General features: G+C 41.6%; 1 protein-coding gene across 4 annotated transcripts in view; it reads left to right on the top strand.

The window, feature by feature from the left end:
- Positions 1-371: 371 nt before the first annotated feature.
- FRY (FRY microtubule binding protein) overlaps positions 372-17,959 on the top strand; it is a 335,554-nt gene continuing 317,966 nt past the window's right edge. For 3 of the 4 annotated variants that reach the window (XM_032314833.1, XM_032314834.1, XM_032314832.1), the window contains exon 1: positions 372-693. In XM_032314833.1, the coding sequence (XP_032170724.1) occupies positions 489-693 (205 nt within the window). In that variant the 5' untranslated portion in view covers positions 372-488. The remainder of the gene's footprint in view (positions 694-17,959) is intronic. The other variant, XM_032314839.1, reaches the window with a different exon arrangement.

Genomic DNA, 17,959 nt, shown 5'->3' with positions numbered 1-17,959 from the left:
AGGGTACGAGGGAAGGTAAAAATGTTTCCCCAAAACTTTTTTTAAAAGTGTGTAGTAAGAGTTTGAGAAGTAATGAGGAAAAAAAATAAGACTCTCAGTTTGTGTGGGTGCCTCTTCTTAGGTGGTAAGTCGTGTTTACTTTCTGGCCTCGCTGTGGCAGAAATGCCACGCGAACCTTCACACTTTGTAGGACCATCTGCAGGAGCACGCGCCCGGGTGCCCGTGTCCTCTCAAATTCCCCGCTCTTCCGCACCTAATGATTTTTTTGGGATCTCTCCTCCCCTGTGCTATTAACTGTTGAAAGGAGGGGCTACTTAGTAATTCTACACCTGTTCAAGTCCACGCCTATCAACTTGCTAAGCTTCCCAAACAAGTGCGGGGTAAAGCAGGAGAACATCGGAATCTGGGGCTGTGGCGGCCGTGGCTGCTGCTGGCTTGGAGTTGGGCTTTTTAGGTTTTTGTTCAGAGTCTCGAATGTATCTCTTACGATGGCAGTTGATGACAGCAATTTATATTCCAGAACGAAGAACAAACTAAATTCGTCTCAAAATGATTATAAATCGTCAAGACGGAGCAGCCTGCCACCTGAACTGCTCATAGGAAATGACATTAGAGGGAGACTTCAAAGAAACTTGAAAAATTTGGAACCCATTCACCTGAGGCGCCCGAAAAAGAGACCTTCCATATTTCCAGGTAGGAAGTGTTTAAGTTTATGCCTGCCAGTAGGGGGAAAAAAAACAACAACTGTATTTCATTTATTACGATCAGCTGTGTTACATTTAAAATTAACTTGGGACATTTGAGAGCGTAAAGTCGCCAGATAAATATGTTTGAATGTAAAAAATAAAATGACTCCTCGATCTTAAAGCACACCTATCTTCTTCCTTTTCTTTTCTTTGTTTATTGTAACATCTTTAAGGATCTGTAAATAGACAGCTATTTTGTTACTTGTCAGTTGCGGTGGGATCAAGGAACTGCTTTGCTTGCAATCTGGAAGAATTCCATGCTGCATTTCATTCTCTGGCATATTTTCTTTATTTTGCAAGATTATTGGATTGTTGAGTGAAGCTGATGTTTGTGTGCACCAGAAATTAACACCATTAAATACTCAAATGCGTGCTTCAAATTCCTGTCTTGCATCAGAGCCTAAAACCATTTGTAGTAAAGGGCTCAATTAAACAATGTGAATGGTGAACTGTATTACAGCACAGAAGACTGAGGGATCTCGGTCTGGATGAAGGGACTCTCCTGTCGGCTTCAGGTGTCCATGCTGAGATATTACATATGTGTAGATCATTTGATGCTTATGATAGTGACCCCTAACTAAGGTATCACTGGAGAGTGATCACTGGAGAGTCTGAATTATTTAGTCAATTTCATTTCAGTGCTATTTGCATTGGAATTTCCTGGAGAAACTACAAGTGGCCTTTTTTGTTGTGATTGATCTAATGAGAGTCTGGACAGAGGATAGATTAGACCCAACTGCCAAGGACCAACTCTGTGATGCTAGAAAACAAAATCAAAATTCAATCAGGTTTTGCTTCATAAAAATGGAATTGACTTCCCCTAACAGCTGAGTCATTATCCTGCTTTAGGAAGTAGCTGGGAGATGATTTAGAAGCATGGGGACTCAAGGCCACAAGCTGAAAATTACATTTCTGAAGCAAGCTGTTGTTTTCATGAATTTCTTCTTGGTTCAGTGATGCGGCTCTGATGTCAAACTCTGCTGCAGAAAAAAGCGAAGCCCAGACCAGAATGGGCCAGAGGGGTGAGTCTTGTAGTGCAAATGAAGAGACAATGTGAAAAATGTTGTAAGGATAAGCACAGAGGTGTCTGATGTGTCTAAAAAAACAGCCACTTTCTGTCTGTTCTCTTTGATCCCAAGGCCCCAAGGAGCACAGGACAACCTTGTCATCCTGAAGTGGCCTGAGTGAGCAAATCCTGTTGAGTTGGTTTGCTAGCATGTCTTTGGGAACATTCTCCCATACCTTTTCTTCCCCTTCTGTCTTTTGCTCTCTTTGGTTTGACATCACCTGGGTCCGTTTATGTTATGATGCATCCTGCCTTCCTTTACCACCACCTGCCTTACTCCGTGAAGGCTTCTCCTTTCCCCGAGCACCCAGACCCCGGGGCCCCTCACCGCCTTCCGCCACAATTCCCATTCATCTTCCCTTACTATAAAGTCATCTCACTCTGGGCTGTCAGCTACAGCTGCAGAACTGTAGGAATACTCTTCGCTTGGACCTCACACAGGTTATCCTTTCTGAGATCTTGAACTGTCATGATTAACAACAGGGTGGTGTTGTGGAAAGGGCCCTGTGCAGAGGGGAGCTGAGTTCTAGTCTAGACTGTGTCCCTCAGTGGCTGTGTGTTCTCTGAGCCACCTCTCTGACCCTGTAGCCTTTAAGTACATTATTTATGTCTGCCCCCCTTTCTCTCCTTGGGGACCATAGCAGGACATAGGCTCTTCTCTTCCTTCCAACATTTCACTCAGGGTCTTCAAATGACAGGTGAGAGGATCACTTGGCCAAAGTCCAGACAATACTGGCTACTTGATGTCTACATTCCTCTTTGATTAAACCATGACTCCATTGTCACATAGGTCGTCCTAATTTCCTTTTGCAATGGATGACTGCACATCCCACCAACGCTCCTAAGTGTCACCGAAACAGAAATGTACATGGATTGTGATGACTATTCTCACTTTCTACTGCTATGTAGCTACATGTAATGAGCCAATGTGATGTATGTGGGACCTGAGAGTCAGAGAAACTCAGCTGCATCTTCAGAATTAGCAGCTGGCAAAACTAGGACTCAGACCTGGGTATTTCTTCTCCGGTGTTGAAGCTGTTTGTCCTCGATTATACTGCACTCCCTTGTGAACTGTTGTTGTCATTTGTCTGATGAGATTCAGGACTGGAAGACATGTTAGCGTGCCACTTATGTTCACTCTGACCCTTATGAATGCACAGACGTACATACCCTCCATCTCATGTCTCGTGTGCTCAGTCGTGCACTCTACTGGTTGACTGGGTGATCAACTCATCCGTTTGTTCACGAATTATTTGGTTAGTTCTTCCACTGCGTTGGGAATAGACTTTCGAGACTCTATCTGCGTAACACCCTGCTCTTCTTCACCCATTTCTCCTCTAAGGGCCATCTCCCACGCAGAGAGTCATCCACCGAAGATGCAAGTCTGGGGTTTCATTCCCTTGAACAGAATTTTTCAGTGGTTATCGCTATTCTTAGGATAAAGTCCAAACTCCTTAGTGTGAAGTAGAAGAGACTGCATAACCTGGCCACAGCTTCCCGCCCTGCTTCTCAACCTTCCCCTTGCATCTCAACCAACTCAGTCAACTTCCAACCCCCATGGCCCATCATGTTTCCTCTTCTAGAATACCTTACCTGCATAGTGTCACCTAATTCCCACATTAGCCTTAGGTGTCAGCTTGACATCCCTTTTTCTAGGATTCCTTCTCCCCATCTGGGTTGGGTCCACTCTGTGTCCTTCTCCTCTTCATAACACCTGGACTTTTCCCTAGCACGGCACTTATCACACCGTATTGTAATTGTCTGTTTACCTGTCTGTGTCTCCTACTAGCTAGTGAGACATAGGCCATATCAGTCTCTTTCACCATTGTATCCCTAGTACCTATCACAATGCCTGGCACAAACTATGTGTTCAATAAATATTTATTCAATTGATTCAAAATGCACTGCTCTGAATTAACTCTTGGCATACCTTGTTTTCTCTGTCTTCTTCCAGACTCTCTTCATGCCATTCTCCCTTACCTCCCAGCACACACACACGCTCACACACACTTACATTCCTATTATACCCTGTGCTTCATTCTCCACCTGGGCTTCAGAGTCCAGTTAAAATCCTCTATCCTCTGCAATCACCTGCTTTCTTCCTCTGGCTTCTTTGTGTTCTCCTTTATGCTTGCCACTTGGCCTCAGTACTGCATAATGCTGTGGGGGAAAAAAAAAAAGAAAGAAAGAAAGAATGAATGAATGAATGAATACTTCCTGGCATTTTGTTCAGTTGTCTTAGGTTCTGAATGGGTTCAGTGATCACTTTGTCACTTTGGGGCAACTGTTAAATTTTTGTTTGGATAGAAACTCTTGGAAAATAGGGACTGTATCTTATATGTTCTTGCATGGCCCACTTGTCCAGGAGAGGGAATTGCACATAGTAGGTGTTCAGTCAACATCTGGTGGTTAATTAACTACTTAGCCATGAAACTGGGTCCATTCTGTAGGGCCTGAGTCTAGCTCCAGGAAAGCACTAGTTGGCAGCTAGAGACTGTCACAGGGGAAGATCTTTATACTGACTTCCATCATTTTAAGAACTCCTAGTGGGGGAAAAATGCAGATGTCCCTTGCCTCAGTGTGTAATTCCCTCACTGAAACATATGTGAGGATTCTACTCTACACCAGGACCTTGGGGAGATAGCAGAAAATACCAGTTTCTGGTCTAGGGGGACAGGAAAGAATTTTCCTGGATTGGTGCCTTGCATGTTGCATAGCTCGGTAAATGTCTCTTGAACAAAGGGACTCAGAGCACTGAATCATTAAAAGGAAAATGATATGCTTAAAAATCATATTTACACACAAACATTAAATACTAACCATTTCCCCCCCCCCTTAAAGAAGCCTCAACAATAGAACGCTAGTTCAAGCTGAAGTTCTGCAGTTTCACCAGGGTCTTCCCAGGCGCAGTGTTGAGAGTGTATGTCTCTCGCAAGCCCCAGCCTGGTCTCCCCTCCTCCTGAAAGAACTCCAGCGGCTCCGCAGCAGTGGGCTTCTGCTCCATGAAAGGAAGGGGAGAGAGAGAAGTGGGCCTAACATAGACTGTACCCATCAGCATGTCAGATTGAAATGAGCATCTGCGTCTGCACCTGGAAGCTGGTGGGGCTCAGGTGCCAGGTGTAATGGGCCGTTCCCTCAGCCCTCTTAAGCAAACAAGCTGGCCTGTATAATCAGCTAGTTCTTAAAATATCTTACTGATTTTTACAATCATCTGCTGTGAAAAGCAAGCACTCATCTGCTTGGAGGAAACAGGCAGTTCCACATACTTCCTCATTGCTTAGTCAGAGGACAAGCGTGGTGGGGACAGCTTAGAGCCAGAGGAGTAGGGGACTCTGGCCAGCACTCACGAGGCAGGTACAAATCTTGATTCTCATTTTTAGCTTAACGTCATTCAAAACGCATGCTTTTGTTGTTGTTGTTTTTTCAAATTCACAATCTGAAAAAAAGTCATTCAGAAACATAGTAGTTTTGTAATCAAAGAGATTGTGAACATTTCTAAAGGACAACCGCTTTTCTCATTTTCTTGCCGAGTGTAGGTTTCTACCGGAAACACAAGTTAGCCGTTAGAACGATGGTACGGGGCTGTTTTCCGGTGGCCAGAAGGAGACTGAGGATGGGCAGTTTGATTCAGTAGAAGACAGTCAGCAAGCATGCCTCTTCAAGTATTGTGTTCTCTGTTAGGGCTCTATCACCCTGGAACCCTGCTGAGTAGTGGCTTTGGTAGGGCCTTCCAGGGAGGGGGCTCCTGAGAGATGTTCTATAAAAAACTGCATGTTCCGTTGTCATCAGGGGCAAATAGGTTCAGTGGCTCCACTTGGTAATGACGGGAAGCATACTTCAGATGCCCCGGTATTCCCCGCAACACCCACCAGCACGCTTTGCATATGCTAAGTGCCTAAGAGATGGCGAAATAGTCTAGCGAGGTGGCGGACATGCAATAATAAATGTGTCACGACCCCTCTGTGGGCCACACCCCTGTCCACCTGATCGGGTAACTTCGTCCAGCAGCTCCTTCCAGAGTAGATAGTGCTCAGGGGCCAAAGCATAGGAAGCCTTGGAAGCAAGAGTGTGGGGGCACCTGGGTGGCTCAGTCAGTTGGGAGTAGGCATTTGGCTTGGATCATGATCTCAGGGTCCTGGGATTGAGGCCTGCCTCGGGTTCCCGGCTCAGCGGGGAGTCTGCTTCTCCCTCTGGTCTTCCTCTGATACCCTCCTCGCTCATGTGCTCTCTTTCTAATGGATAGATAAAATCTTAAAAAAAAAAAAAAGCAAGAGTTTGAACTTCTTTTTTTGAAGATTTTATTTATTTATTTGATGGACAGAGGTCACAAGTAGGCAGAGAGGGAGGAGGAAGCAGGCTCCCTGCTGAGCCAAGAGTTCGATGTGGGGCTTGATCCCACAACCCTGAGATCATGACCTGAGCCGAAGGCAGAGGCTTAACCCACTGAGCAACCCAGGCGCCCCTGAACTTCTATTTTAGTCAAGGAATTTCACAAAGTAAATATCTGCCTCCCAGCTGGGTTCAAGTTCAGATGCTCCCTCTTACTAAATGAGTGACGTCACTTGACCTCTCAGAACTTATGTCCATCTCTGAAATGGGAATGAAAACACCAGTTTCACAGGTTGTGTTGAACTCCAATGAGATAGCGCATGACTGTGAAATGATACATATAACTGCGATTGCCGTTGGGTTCTTATTCTTTGGTGGTAGTAAAAGTGTGGTTCTTCCTAATTAGTGCTTTTCTGGTTACTAAGTGGGTAGTAGGTATGATTGTAACATTTTTGCAAATCTTCATGGTTGGCAAGTCCTCCGAAGTTGTTATTTGGACCCTCTCCTAAGGTAAATCCTATATAATGAGACACTAGTAAAAGACCCATTAATTTTAAATTTCTCATAAAAAGAGGAGGATGTGGAAACCCTTCTTTGTGACTCAACATCCATGTATTTTCTCACCAGGAATCATTAAACTTGAATGAACTGTCATCTAAAGCCTCTGAAAATTGTTTAAGATTAGAAACATAATTGTCAGGGTTTTACAAACTTATGTGTAGCCCTGTGGTGTTTAATATCCTTTCCTAGTTTTGCTGGTATAAGGCCTTGCTTTTGGAGACTCAGCCTCTAACTCCTCTTTGAACTAAAATTTGGAATAGGAAGGTAATTGATATGCACTTATGATTTTAAAAAATTGCTTCTACTTTTGTATCAACATGGATGGGACTGGAGGAGATTATGCTGAGTGAAATAAGTCAAACAGAGAGAGTCAATTATCATATGGTTTCATTTACTTGTGGAGTGTAAGGAATAACATGGAGGACATTAGGAGAAGGAAAGGAGAAGAGAATTGGGGGAAATCGGGGGAGACAAAGCATGAGAGACTGTGGGCTCTAAGAAACAAACTGAGGGTTTTGAAGGGGAGTCGGATTTGGGGATGGGTGAGCCTGGTGGTGGTTATTAAGGAGGCACGTATTGCATGGAGCACTGGGTGTGCTGCATAAACAATGAATCTTGCAACACTGAAAAAATAAAGTAAAATTTAAAAAAATTGCTTCTATATAAGATTATGGATGAACTCACAACTTGAAATTAATCTTAAATATTAGTTTAGACTTCAAAAACTTCTGAGGGTCAACATTTAACATTTTGACTTTAAGCATCTAACAGTATTTATAGCATTTCTTATTAAAAACTACTGGTGCAACAAAAACAGGTAACCTGTTTACTTAAATAAACTTAAATAAATACTCAAATTTATTTATTGGGTAAGTTTATGCAAGGGGATGAAGTTTTGTTTTTATTTTGCTTTGTTGTGTTTTCCAAAAAGAAACAAAAAAGCCTCCAATGAGATTATGAGTGGTAAACTAGTTTTAAGGAAAACAAAAATGCTGAGCCTGTAATATTTATATACATGATTTATAAGCAAGGGGGAATATGTTTTACCTTTATGCAGGGACAGATAGTGCACTCAGCATAAGGGGGAGGTATTAGATTTATACTTCTATGTCAGGCTTTTCCCTAGGTCCTAAAAAAGAATAAAAAATAAAAATACAGGTTTCTGAATTCAGGATTTACTAAGTATATGGGAAAGTGGCTTCAACATATCTGTTCTAAAAGCAGGTACTTTCCATTTGTTGATATACAGTAAATATATAACTTTACAGATTCAAGAGTTTCCATACACTCTTCTCCCCATTTTCAAATAATACTCTAAATATGTATTCCCATCTAGACTCATGAAAAGATTACGTATGCTTACATCCAGGTAAGTTGGTGTTTACTCGATATACTTTAGTGATGATTTTTAAGCATTTTTTATCTGTTTGCATAAATAATGTATTTTGTTCCTATTAATGACATTTTTTTATTATGTTCAGTTAGCCCATGTATAGTACATCATTAGTTTTTGATGTAGTGTTCAGTGATTCATTAGTTATGTGTGTCACTCAGAGCTCATCACAACACGTGCCCTCCTCAATGCCCATCAGCCTGTTTTGATGAACACTGAGTGTTATACACAACTGATGAATTGTTGAACACTTCCTCTGAAGCTAATGATATACCACTTGTTGGCTAATGAATTTAAATTAAAATATAAATTAAATAAAGTACTTTCAACAGCTATTTAGGGTGGAGATGGCCCTCTAGGTAGTCAGTTACAGGAGAAACCACCATACCTACATGCTTTGCTCCCAATACTTTGGGACTATCTACCTATCAAAAGGATGTTTGCCTTCAGAATTTAATTAGGATACCTCCAGGTTTTCTTTAAGATCAAGAAGAATATAGATTTGGGAGCAGGGGTTACAAAATGAGATGAACTAGGTAGTTATTTCCTGGAAGTGTGCTCATACAAAATCTCATGACAAGATGTCCAGAGTATTTTTCAGTCACGATTTTAAAAACTTTCCATCCCAAGTAGGTTGTGCAGTTTAACTTTTCTTGTGTTGAGCTGCTGATTGTCAGATGTATCTCTGAACCTCCTGGAAACATCAGAGGTACATCCAGTTGGACCTCTGAACGTTCCAGCATCCAGAGCCCAGAGATGGGGGCCACAAGGATAGTCATTAGATCGGATTCACTGATGGCGCTGCTCCGCTTTCAGATGTTACCCTTCTCTCCTCACCCTGACACGTAGGAGAGACTAAAGGCATCTTAATGAATCATCAATGCTAGAGGGCATTTTAGAGTAATCATGGGCAAGAAAGACACAATTTCAAGAAACATTTCTTAGTTTTAAGTATTGAAGTAGATGCTTAAGGGTAACTGGAAGATAGACATGGGAAAGACTACAACATCTGTTCAAGAAAAATCTGAACTCTCTTGCTAAGGGAATGTCTATTAGGTGCAGAACACAGTGCAAGGAGTGGGCGGTGGTTAAGACATTGATACATGGTAATTTGTTCTCATATCTAATTTTTTGCCAGGAGAGCAGGGCACATTAATTTGGACACTCAAGCTTCTCTGGCAACCAGTACTTAAAACTCCCTGTTGTCGCAGCTGATGGCCATACTGACACCATGTCATCTGGCCCAGAAGCTCTAATTGGCAATGAAGCATCTCCCAACAGGAAAGTCCCAGGGAACCTTAATTCTCCTCTTCCTCCTCCTCCTCAGTTCTTTGCTGAGGCTTTGTTCCTTTTTGTACTTTGCATCTCTTTTCGGAGCCCTCTAAAAAACAGCCAGAGGGGAAGAGTCTTAAGGCGACCGTGTCTCCATGAGGCTCAACTCAGCAAGGTTTCCAGTTCTTTGAGATATTTGGACTCCTGTAGAATGAGAGGAATATGAACTTAACCAATTTAGAGCAGAGTGTGGGGGCCAGGCTACCCATCTCCAGGTCCTAATCTTTGCTCAGAATGATGGGATAAACACCCAGCCACCTCTTGAGTATTTCTTAAAATAGTACCAGCGTGTAATGAACTGAGTGTTTGTGCCTCCACCTCTAAATTTATATATTGAAGCCAGAATCCCCAGTTGATCGTATTTGGAGACGAGGCATTGGGAGGCAGTTAGACAGGAGAGTGGGACCTTTATGAACGTGCTTAGCGCCCCTGTAAGAGGAAATGCAAGAGAGACGATCACTTTCTGTCATGGAAGGACATCGCAAAGGCAGTCAGCTAAAAGCCTGAAAGAAGGTCTTCTCCAGATCTCAAATCAGCCAGCACCTGACCTTAGACTTCCAAATCTCCAGAAGTGTGAAAAATGAATGTTGCCATCTAAGCTACCCAGTCTGTAGGAATTTTAAGGCAGCCGAAACTGGCTAAGCCTCAGCGCTTCTTAGGGGCAGCCAAATGGGTGAATGAGGAGGATGTAAGCCCTTAAGAATAAAAGCTTGGAAACAATACAAGTAATATTATAGGATACACAGAAACATCTAATGAATAAAAGTTCATGAATATTGTACATTATACTTAAGGTTGCACAGGAATTGCATTATTCAGATGGAGGGTCAATTATACCTACTGTACTTATTTTCTTTCATTATGGAGTCACATGCATCTCAAAAGAAATCTTGCCAAATATAATTAATATTAACAAAGATGCCCCAAACGACTACCTGATTATTTAAATAGAAGGCAATGCATTTTTGGAAAACTGTCAATATCCCAAAGTTATGACCTCGCACTTTGTCTTAATTTCTGCTAAATTAGGGCTTTGTTGTTTCAGATATACCCAAACTGTTCAGTCAATCCTTCTTCAGCAAAAAGTAGGGGACTAAAATCTGTATGCTTCGCCAAGCTTAACTAATACCTATAATGATAGAAGCCATTTTATTGGCAATAAATTGGCTTCTGATTCCTACACCAAACACTCCCACTCCCACACACACAAACATGGATGGGCAGGAAGAAAGGAAGTGGTCCAGGATGGTATTCTTCATAAACAACCTGAAATGAGAACAAAAAATCTGTATCAAGGGGGGAGAATCGTAGCAGAGGAAGGGATGGAGAATAAATCCATCAGGAATTTCTTTAATGTGCTCAGCAGAGGGGACTTAAAAAGGAAAAAAAGAAAATAATCAGATATCCACATATACAGTCACTTTCCATGGCAGGGAATATGTGAGGTGGTTTTTATTTTGAAAATACCACTTCTATGGACCAGGCAAGATGACTTGGGGGTATGAAACTGGGTTTGGTGTTGCCTTTGGGAAGTGGAGCAGCGCCCTGAATGTTACTACATGGTTACAGAGAAGAGCAACACGAGTGTCAGGGTTGATTTAGAAGGGTTTTCTTAAAGTTTCCAAACATTGAGAATTGTGATGTGTTAACACAGGATTGAATCAGGTGAGCTAGGGAGAATAAATTTTTCTGTTTCATCCTTTCCCCCAAATGGCAACAAAGGATTATAAAGCAGCAACCCAACCACTGCCTCTGGGGGATTTATGGGACAGTGGATCAAGTGCAGGGAGAAGGTGGGGGAGGAGGAGAGAGAAAGGAACCCCCAAAGAGTTGATTGTCTTCTTATTGTCACTCTCCTCCTTGAAAGCCTCCCTAGCTCAGTCTGTACATTATAGCTTTAAAAAAACAGTGTTGGGGGCGGGGGTGGCGCCTGGGTGGCTCAGTGGGTTAAGCCTCTGCCTTCTGCTCTGGTCAGTGTCTCAGGGTCCTGGGATCGAGCCCTGCATTGGGCTCTCTGCTCAGCAGGGAGCCTGTTTCCCCCTCTCTCTGCCGGCTTCTCTGCCAGTTTGCAATCTCTCTCTCTCTCTGCCAAATAAATAAAATAAAGTCCTTAAAAAAAAAAAACAGTATTAGAATCTAACTTAATTGTATTTGGACAGCAGAGATATAAATTACTAATATATGAAATTTTGTTTTCAGACAGAAGTATGGCATTGCATGTTGCTTTCATTACATTTGAAAATACAGTATGTACTTCAATCAAAAAAGAAAATACGTTCTGTAGGAGTAGGTGAAAAATCTATTCCAATATCCGCTATATTCTTTTAGAAGCTAGAATAGAGTGGTATCGTTTGGGTTTTGCTTCTTTAAAGTATGGACATTTAAGATGAATAAACACTATAAAACAGATTAGTATGTAAGAGTTGTGCACAAAGTACAGATTAACAGCTGACGGGGATTCTGCCCTTACCCAAGAATGTCTGTAGACCCCTAATTTCTCATATTCCGCAGTTATAATCTCAAGGTACCATATTACATGCTATTCATTCTGAATGAGTGGTAGGCAACACCTGTTTAAATGTGGCATAAAAAGCTATTGCATATTTAGGGACTAAAATAAAAGTTAGAAAATTTCTGGGCACCTGGGTGATACCCAGATTTCACCTTAGGTCATGATCTCAAGATGATGAGACTGAGCTTCATGTCAGGCTTGGTGCTGGGTGTGGGCCTGCTTAAGATGCTCTCTCTCTCCCTCTGCCCTGACCCCTCCCCTCAGCCTGGCTCACACGCACACTCTTTTTCTCTCTCTAAAAAAGAAAAAAAATACATATATATGTATATTGTATTATATATAGATATATATTACTATATATAATTAATATAAAATATGATAATTTATATTATAATAATTATAAATAATCTATAAATATATAATATAATATATTGATATAATTGTAATTATATTATAATACATACTATATAAATATAATGATTATATACCATATATTATATATATTATATATATATAAAATCTGAGAGGCAATGAATCTCGTTCGAAGTGCCAAACATCCCTCCACTCAACTTTTTTTTTCCTCCAATCAACTTTTAAGGAATGTAATTAGGTGAGAAACATATCTCACTTCCAAAAATTTTTATTTCATTATTGGGAAAATAAAGAGAAGTGCACCCATTTTTAAGTCTTTTTTTTTTTAAGATTTTATTTATTTATTTGACAGACAGAGATCACAAGTAGACAGAGAGGCAGGCAGAGAGAGAGGAGGAAGCAGGCTCCCTGTTGAGCAGAGAGCCCAATAGGGGCTCGATTCCAGGGCCCTGAGATCATGACCTGAGCTGAAGTAGAGGCTTAACCCACTGAGCCACCCATGTGCCCCATAAGATGCTACGTTTTAAGTTCATCAAGCGTCGATCTTGCCAACTCAGTTTATCATCATGGTTGTTTTAACCAATGATAGGGCATCTTGAAAGCCTGTGGCATTTCCTCAAAAGTTCAATTCCCTCTTGATTATTGATCTACTGATATGCCGTTGAGTCCAGGGGATTCACTATTTTTTCAGAGCTCAGACTAAAAAATGCTTGTTGTTTGTGCTGTTGAAGAACCCGGACAAGGAGATAGCTCATTTGGTAGTGAGCACAGTAGAAAACTGGAGAATTATTGAATTTGGGGCCTGTGAGAGAAGTCTTAGAATCTGATTCACAGCACTTGTGTCACAGGTAAAGAAATAACAGATCACACAGACAGCTTACACTGGGTCTTCTGCTCCTCTGTCTAATCTTCATGATAGCACCACAGAAACTCTACGGTCATTGTTTACAGAGAGAGTGAAGAGAAAAATGACACAACTTTCCTTTCCACAGAGTGTCAGAGGCAAGCAATCCATACACCAACCTGCTTATTCAACCTCTACGTGTCCACCATTTTGTACACTGTGGTGCTGGGGCTGGTGGACAGGTGAGGTCGAAAGTTTTTAAATGTACATGTCAATCACAGTTGGTAAGACTCAGCTGGAGTAGGTGGGAGTGAGTCTGATCTCATGCATGGCATTAAGATTTCTGCAGGCTTTATTTTTTATTCTCTCTTCCAGAGATTAAAAAAGACACAGTGTTCTTTGATGAACAGACTCAAGTGAGAGAGAACATTTCAGTTTAAGGTAACTTTAGTTCAAAGAAGCACGAAGGAAACCTGATTCTCAGGGGAAAACCCCGACCCTATATAAACATTTCCTTTCTAGGGGGAGAGGATCAAGGGATATGTTGCTTTTGAAAGGGAAAGTTCTCCTGAATTTCCAGTGCCCCAGTGGACTGAGATTTGCTACTATTCCCTTATGACACTGAGGAAACTGAGGCATATGGAATTTCGATATTCATTCAGCACAAATGACTTTGATTTAATATTAGATGACCCTGTTCTTTTTTTTTATTTTTATAAGATTTATTTATTTATTTGACAGACAGAGATCACAAGTAGGCAGAGAGGCAGGCAGAGAGAGAGAGAGAGAGGAGGAGGAAGCAGGCTCCCCACTGAGCAGAGAGCCCGATTTGGTACTCCATCCCAGGACCCTGAGATCATGACCTGAGCCAAAGGCAGAGGCTTAACCCAGTGAACCACCCAGGTGCCCCTAGATGACCATCTTCTTTAAAAGCTTTTACAGCCACTCCTGCCCCATGAGATTTTTTTTTTTTTCACTGCTTACTCTATCAGTATTCTTTAACCTCTAGTTATTTTGGTGGCTCTTTTCTCCTTTTCCTCTCCCCTCTATCCTTTTAACTTCCTTCCTACCACCATGTCCCCACAGTTTTATCCTCTTCTCGTTCTATTATATAGACCAGTTCTGATCTGTCCAGCTCTTACCCCTAAGCTCTTCTTTAGGCCTTTCATTGAATATCCAAAACCAATCAAGATGCTCATCAAAATGCAAGGGCCTTCTGAGACCACTTTCGTTCAGCTTGTGGTCAGTGTGGGAGCATATGAGAGCCACCTGCAAATCTTATTAAAATTAAATTGACATGTTAGTTCATGAGTCTGGGATTGGCATAGGAACACGTGCTTTAATAGTCAAGATTTGATTCTGATAGATCTTTAGCTTGTTCTTTGAGGAACTCTGTAGTCTAATTAAGATTTATCCCCTACAAAGGCAGTTGGATGGATAGTAGGGGTTATTATAGAGAGGATTTTTATTCTGAAAAAATGATCTGGGAAGACCCACTGTGATTAAACATCTCCCCATCATTCTATTGCTCAGCCCATCCTATGATATAAACCAAAGATCACTCTTGTTAGAATCTCTGTCAGTTAAAACTTTGGTAGACTCATTAGCAGGGGATAAGACTCATATTTCCTGTCTTAAGAGGATTTCTCTTGTCAGAAACATGTTTGTATTCACTTGAACAGGCTCGGTGACCCATGTAGCTAAGTCACATAGAGGACAAAGCTTGCTCTGGGACAGCCCAGGGGACTTTGCTTGCCATCTTCCTATGGTGTTTAACAGAGGACAGTCTTTTTTTTTTTTTTTAAGATTTTATTTATTTATTTGACAGACAGAGATCACAAGTAGGCAGAGAGGCAGGCAGAGAGAGGGGGAAGCAGGCTCCCGGCTGAGCATAGAGCCCGATGCGGGGCTCCATCCCAAGACCCTGGAATCATGACCTGAGCCGAAGGCAGAGACTTTAACCCACTGAGCCACCCAGGCGCCCCTAACAGAGGAAAGTTTTAACGGGTCAGGAAGGAAGACCATTTGGGGTTAGAAGTTCCTCATTGTTTTATAATTTTAATATCCAGAGTAGTTTGTGATACATTTGTATTCATTAGGTGGCATTATTGAATAATAATGTTTTCAACTTGGTTTACAGTGTAATTGTGTCCCTTTTAAAAGATAATTTAAATACAAAAATCAGAAATTGAGCAGAGGGTCATTATAAAGTATGTAAATTGTCCATGTTATGAATTAATAAATTCTCTTCTAATGCATTTTAAGTAATTTGTTTTGCAAAAATGTGGTGCACACTTCTCAGAAAGATATCAGCTCTGTTGTGTAAAGAAATACATATATCTATAATATTCCTTCTAATAAGTTTACTGTCTTTTTCCATGCTGTCATCTTTTTACCTGTATTCTTAGCTGTTTGAATCAAAGAGCTAAATTTTCTATTTTTGTATTGCCCTGGAACGGTTATCCAATGATTTTGACCCATAGTACGTGCTCAGGAAAATGCCCCCAGAGCTGTGCCATACTTCCCCTCTTCCATTAGCTGTGCGTGAATCTAGGTAAGTAATTTAGCCACCTGTGTTTCCTAGAATATTCCCTGTAATGTAGAATCAAAATAGTAGGCACTGCCAAGAATCTCTCCTATTTTAGGGCCCCTTTCGAGTTTAGAACTGCATCTCTGAAGTAGTTCTCTCCTCCACTGGTAGATTTTTCTTCTATAAAACATTGAACCCCACTTTTTAATTTTTTTTTAAAGATTTTATTTATTTATTTGACAGAAAGAGATCACAAGTAGGCAGAGAGGCAGGCGGGGGGCGGGCAGGAAGCAGGCTCCCCGCTGAGAAAGAAGCCTGATGCGGGGCTCTATCCCAGGACCCCAAGATCATGACCTCAGCCAAAGGCAGTGGCCCAATCCAGTGAGCCACCCAGGCACCCCCACTTTTTGTTTTTGATAGTGCTTCTCTCATGGCGTCTCTGCTTTCAGAATCTAGCCTCCACTTGGGAGCATGGCCCTGAAGGCCCAGGAATCCTCCCAGTCAGGCCCCTGCTAGGATGAAAGGCTTCCTGCCTGCCCCTGCCATTCCAAATGCTGCTCCAGCCCCACTGACCACTGGCAGCTCGCTGGCCTGCTGGCCTTTCCCTGGTGTGGGTCTACCCACAGCCTTCCTCATCTGCCCACCATGCTTTTCTCTGTCATATTCTATTTCAGGGTTGAACTCAAAGATCACCTTATCCCTCAACCTGTTCCTAACCCCCAGATAATTTAGTTGTCTCCCCTTTTGTCCCCTGGGTCTTTGCATATTGTACTATTATAGTATTTCATTCTGTATGTCTATTATTATCAGCATACTCTCTGCCCAGGCTGCAAGCCGTTTGAAGGTAGAAGCTGTGTAAACCATGAATGAATGAATGAATGAATGAATGAATGAATGAATGAATGGGTGAATGCTTTGCCTGTCTTACCTGCCTGGTTTGTCTTAGCCATCAGGAGCAAGCACAGAGCTGAATGATTTCCTAAGAAGCAGTAGTCTATTCTTGTATTCCTTCCCTGATAAAACTGGTTTCCTGTCTCCACCTCTCTTATCACCCAGACTTTGGTTATTTTACTCTTGCCTTACTATATCCCTGTTCAACAAGATTTTTTGCTTATATTATTAGCTACTTTAAATCCTTCACAGATTTAATGAAGTGATAAGTGTCGTAGAATATCCTCTGAGCATTATCTGAGGTAAATAAATGTTTTTCCTTCAAGGGCAGCCTCCTTTTTCCACTTCTACTTCCCCACTTACTGTATCCTGGGTAAAGCCCATGTCAGCTCGTCATGTGTCTGTCCAATTGCCTAATAGTTTTGAATCATCATTCTTATTAATTTGTTTCGCTTCAGCATACATAATTGCCTACACTTACTTGACAGTTTCATTTTGACTAATACAGATCTACAAACTCAAAACTTGGTAATGCCCTCCCCTTTGTCTGGTGTCATCAGGTATGCGGCAAGAGTGGGAACTCAGATGGTGTTTTGTGCAAACAGTACGGAAGAGTGAGGTAGAAAGAAAAGAGACTCAGCAAAAGGAAATCATAAAGTTGTCAGAGGATAAGACTGAATTTCCTAAAATTATTACTATACTAACAAGTATTATGTAACTTTTGCATTCAATAATTGAGTATAAAGTCTTATTCCTAAGAAAGCTGACTGAAGTGGTGGTTCTTTGATGTATAGAATGGATTGTTTACCTGATGAAGCAGCATAACACATATCTCAGGAATAACCAGCTTTACAACTGACAGCAAACTCCTTAGGGCAAAGACTTTATATGTTTGGCACAATTATACTTATTGTACACCGGTGCTGTATAAATATTTAATAACAGTTCCTCCCACACCTATTCCTGGCAGGTCCAGCCTTCCTGACTTGTCATGTCCATAATCAAATATGTATTTCCACGTTAATCATTTGAGGTGTGGTGTGACTTTTAGGCTGGTTTCTCTGGGATGGTGCCATCTTCTCTGGGCTTGCTGTGTGCTCTAGGTGACGGGGATATGGATAATTATCTATGAATATCAAACAGCACTCTCTTCTTTTCCTTGCTTTAGCAAATCTCTTCATTTTTTGAGATTGGTGACTTACGGAGTGAGCTAGATTTTCTCCCGAAGGTAAAGCACTTTATTTGAGTTTGCCCTAAGACCTGGGCTTCATCATCCAGGCTGTATAACTGACTATAACATTCTGACTTTGCACAGCTCACTCTGCCTCTCAGGGGGTCAGCTGGCGCGTCTGAAAGAGCTCTTCCTGGGCTATTTGCAGATGT

The sequence above is a fragment of the Mustela erminea genome, chromosome 15 (assembly GCF_009829155.1).
Source record: "Mustela erminea isolate mMusErm1 chromosome 15, mMusErm1.Pri, whole genome shotgun sequence".
Lineage (NCBI taxonomy): Eukaryota > Metazoa > Chordata > Mammalia > Carnivora > Mustelidae > Mustela > Mustela erminea.
The sequence above is the reverse complement of the archived record's forward strand: the minus strand, read 5'-3'. Positions and strand labels throughout refer to the sequence as shown.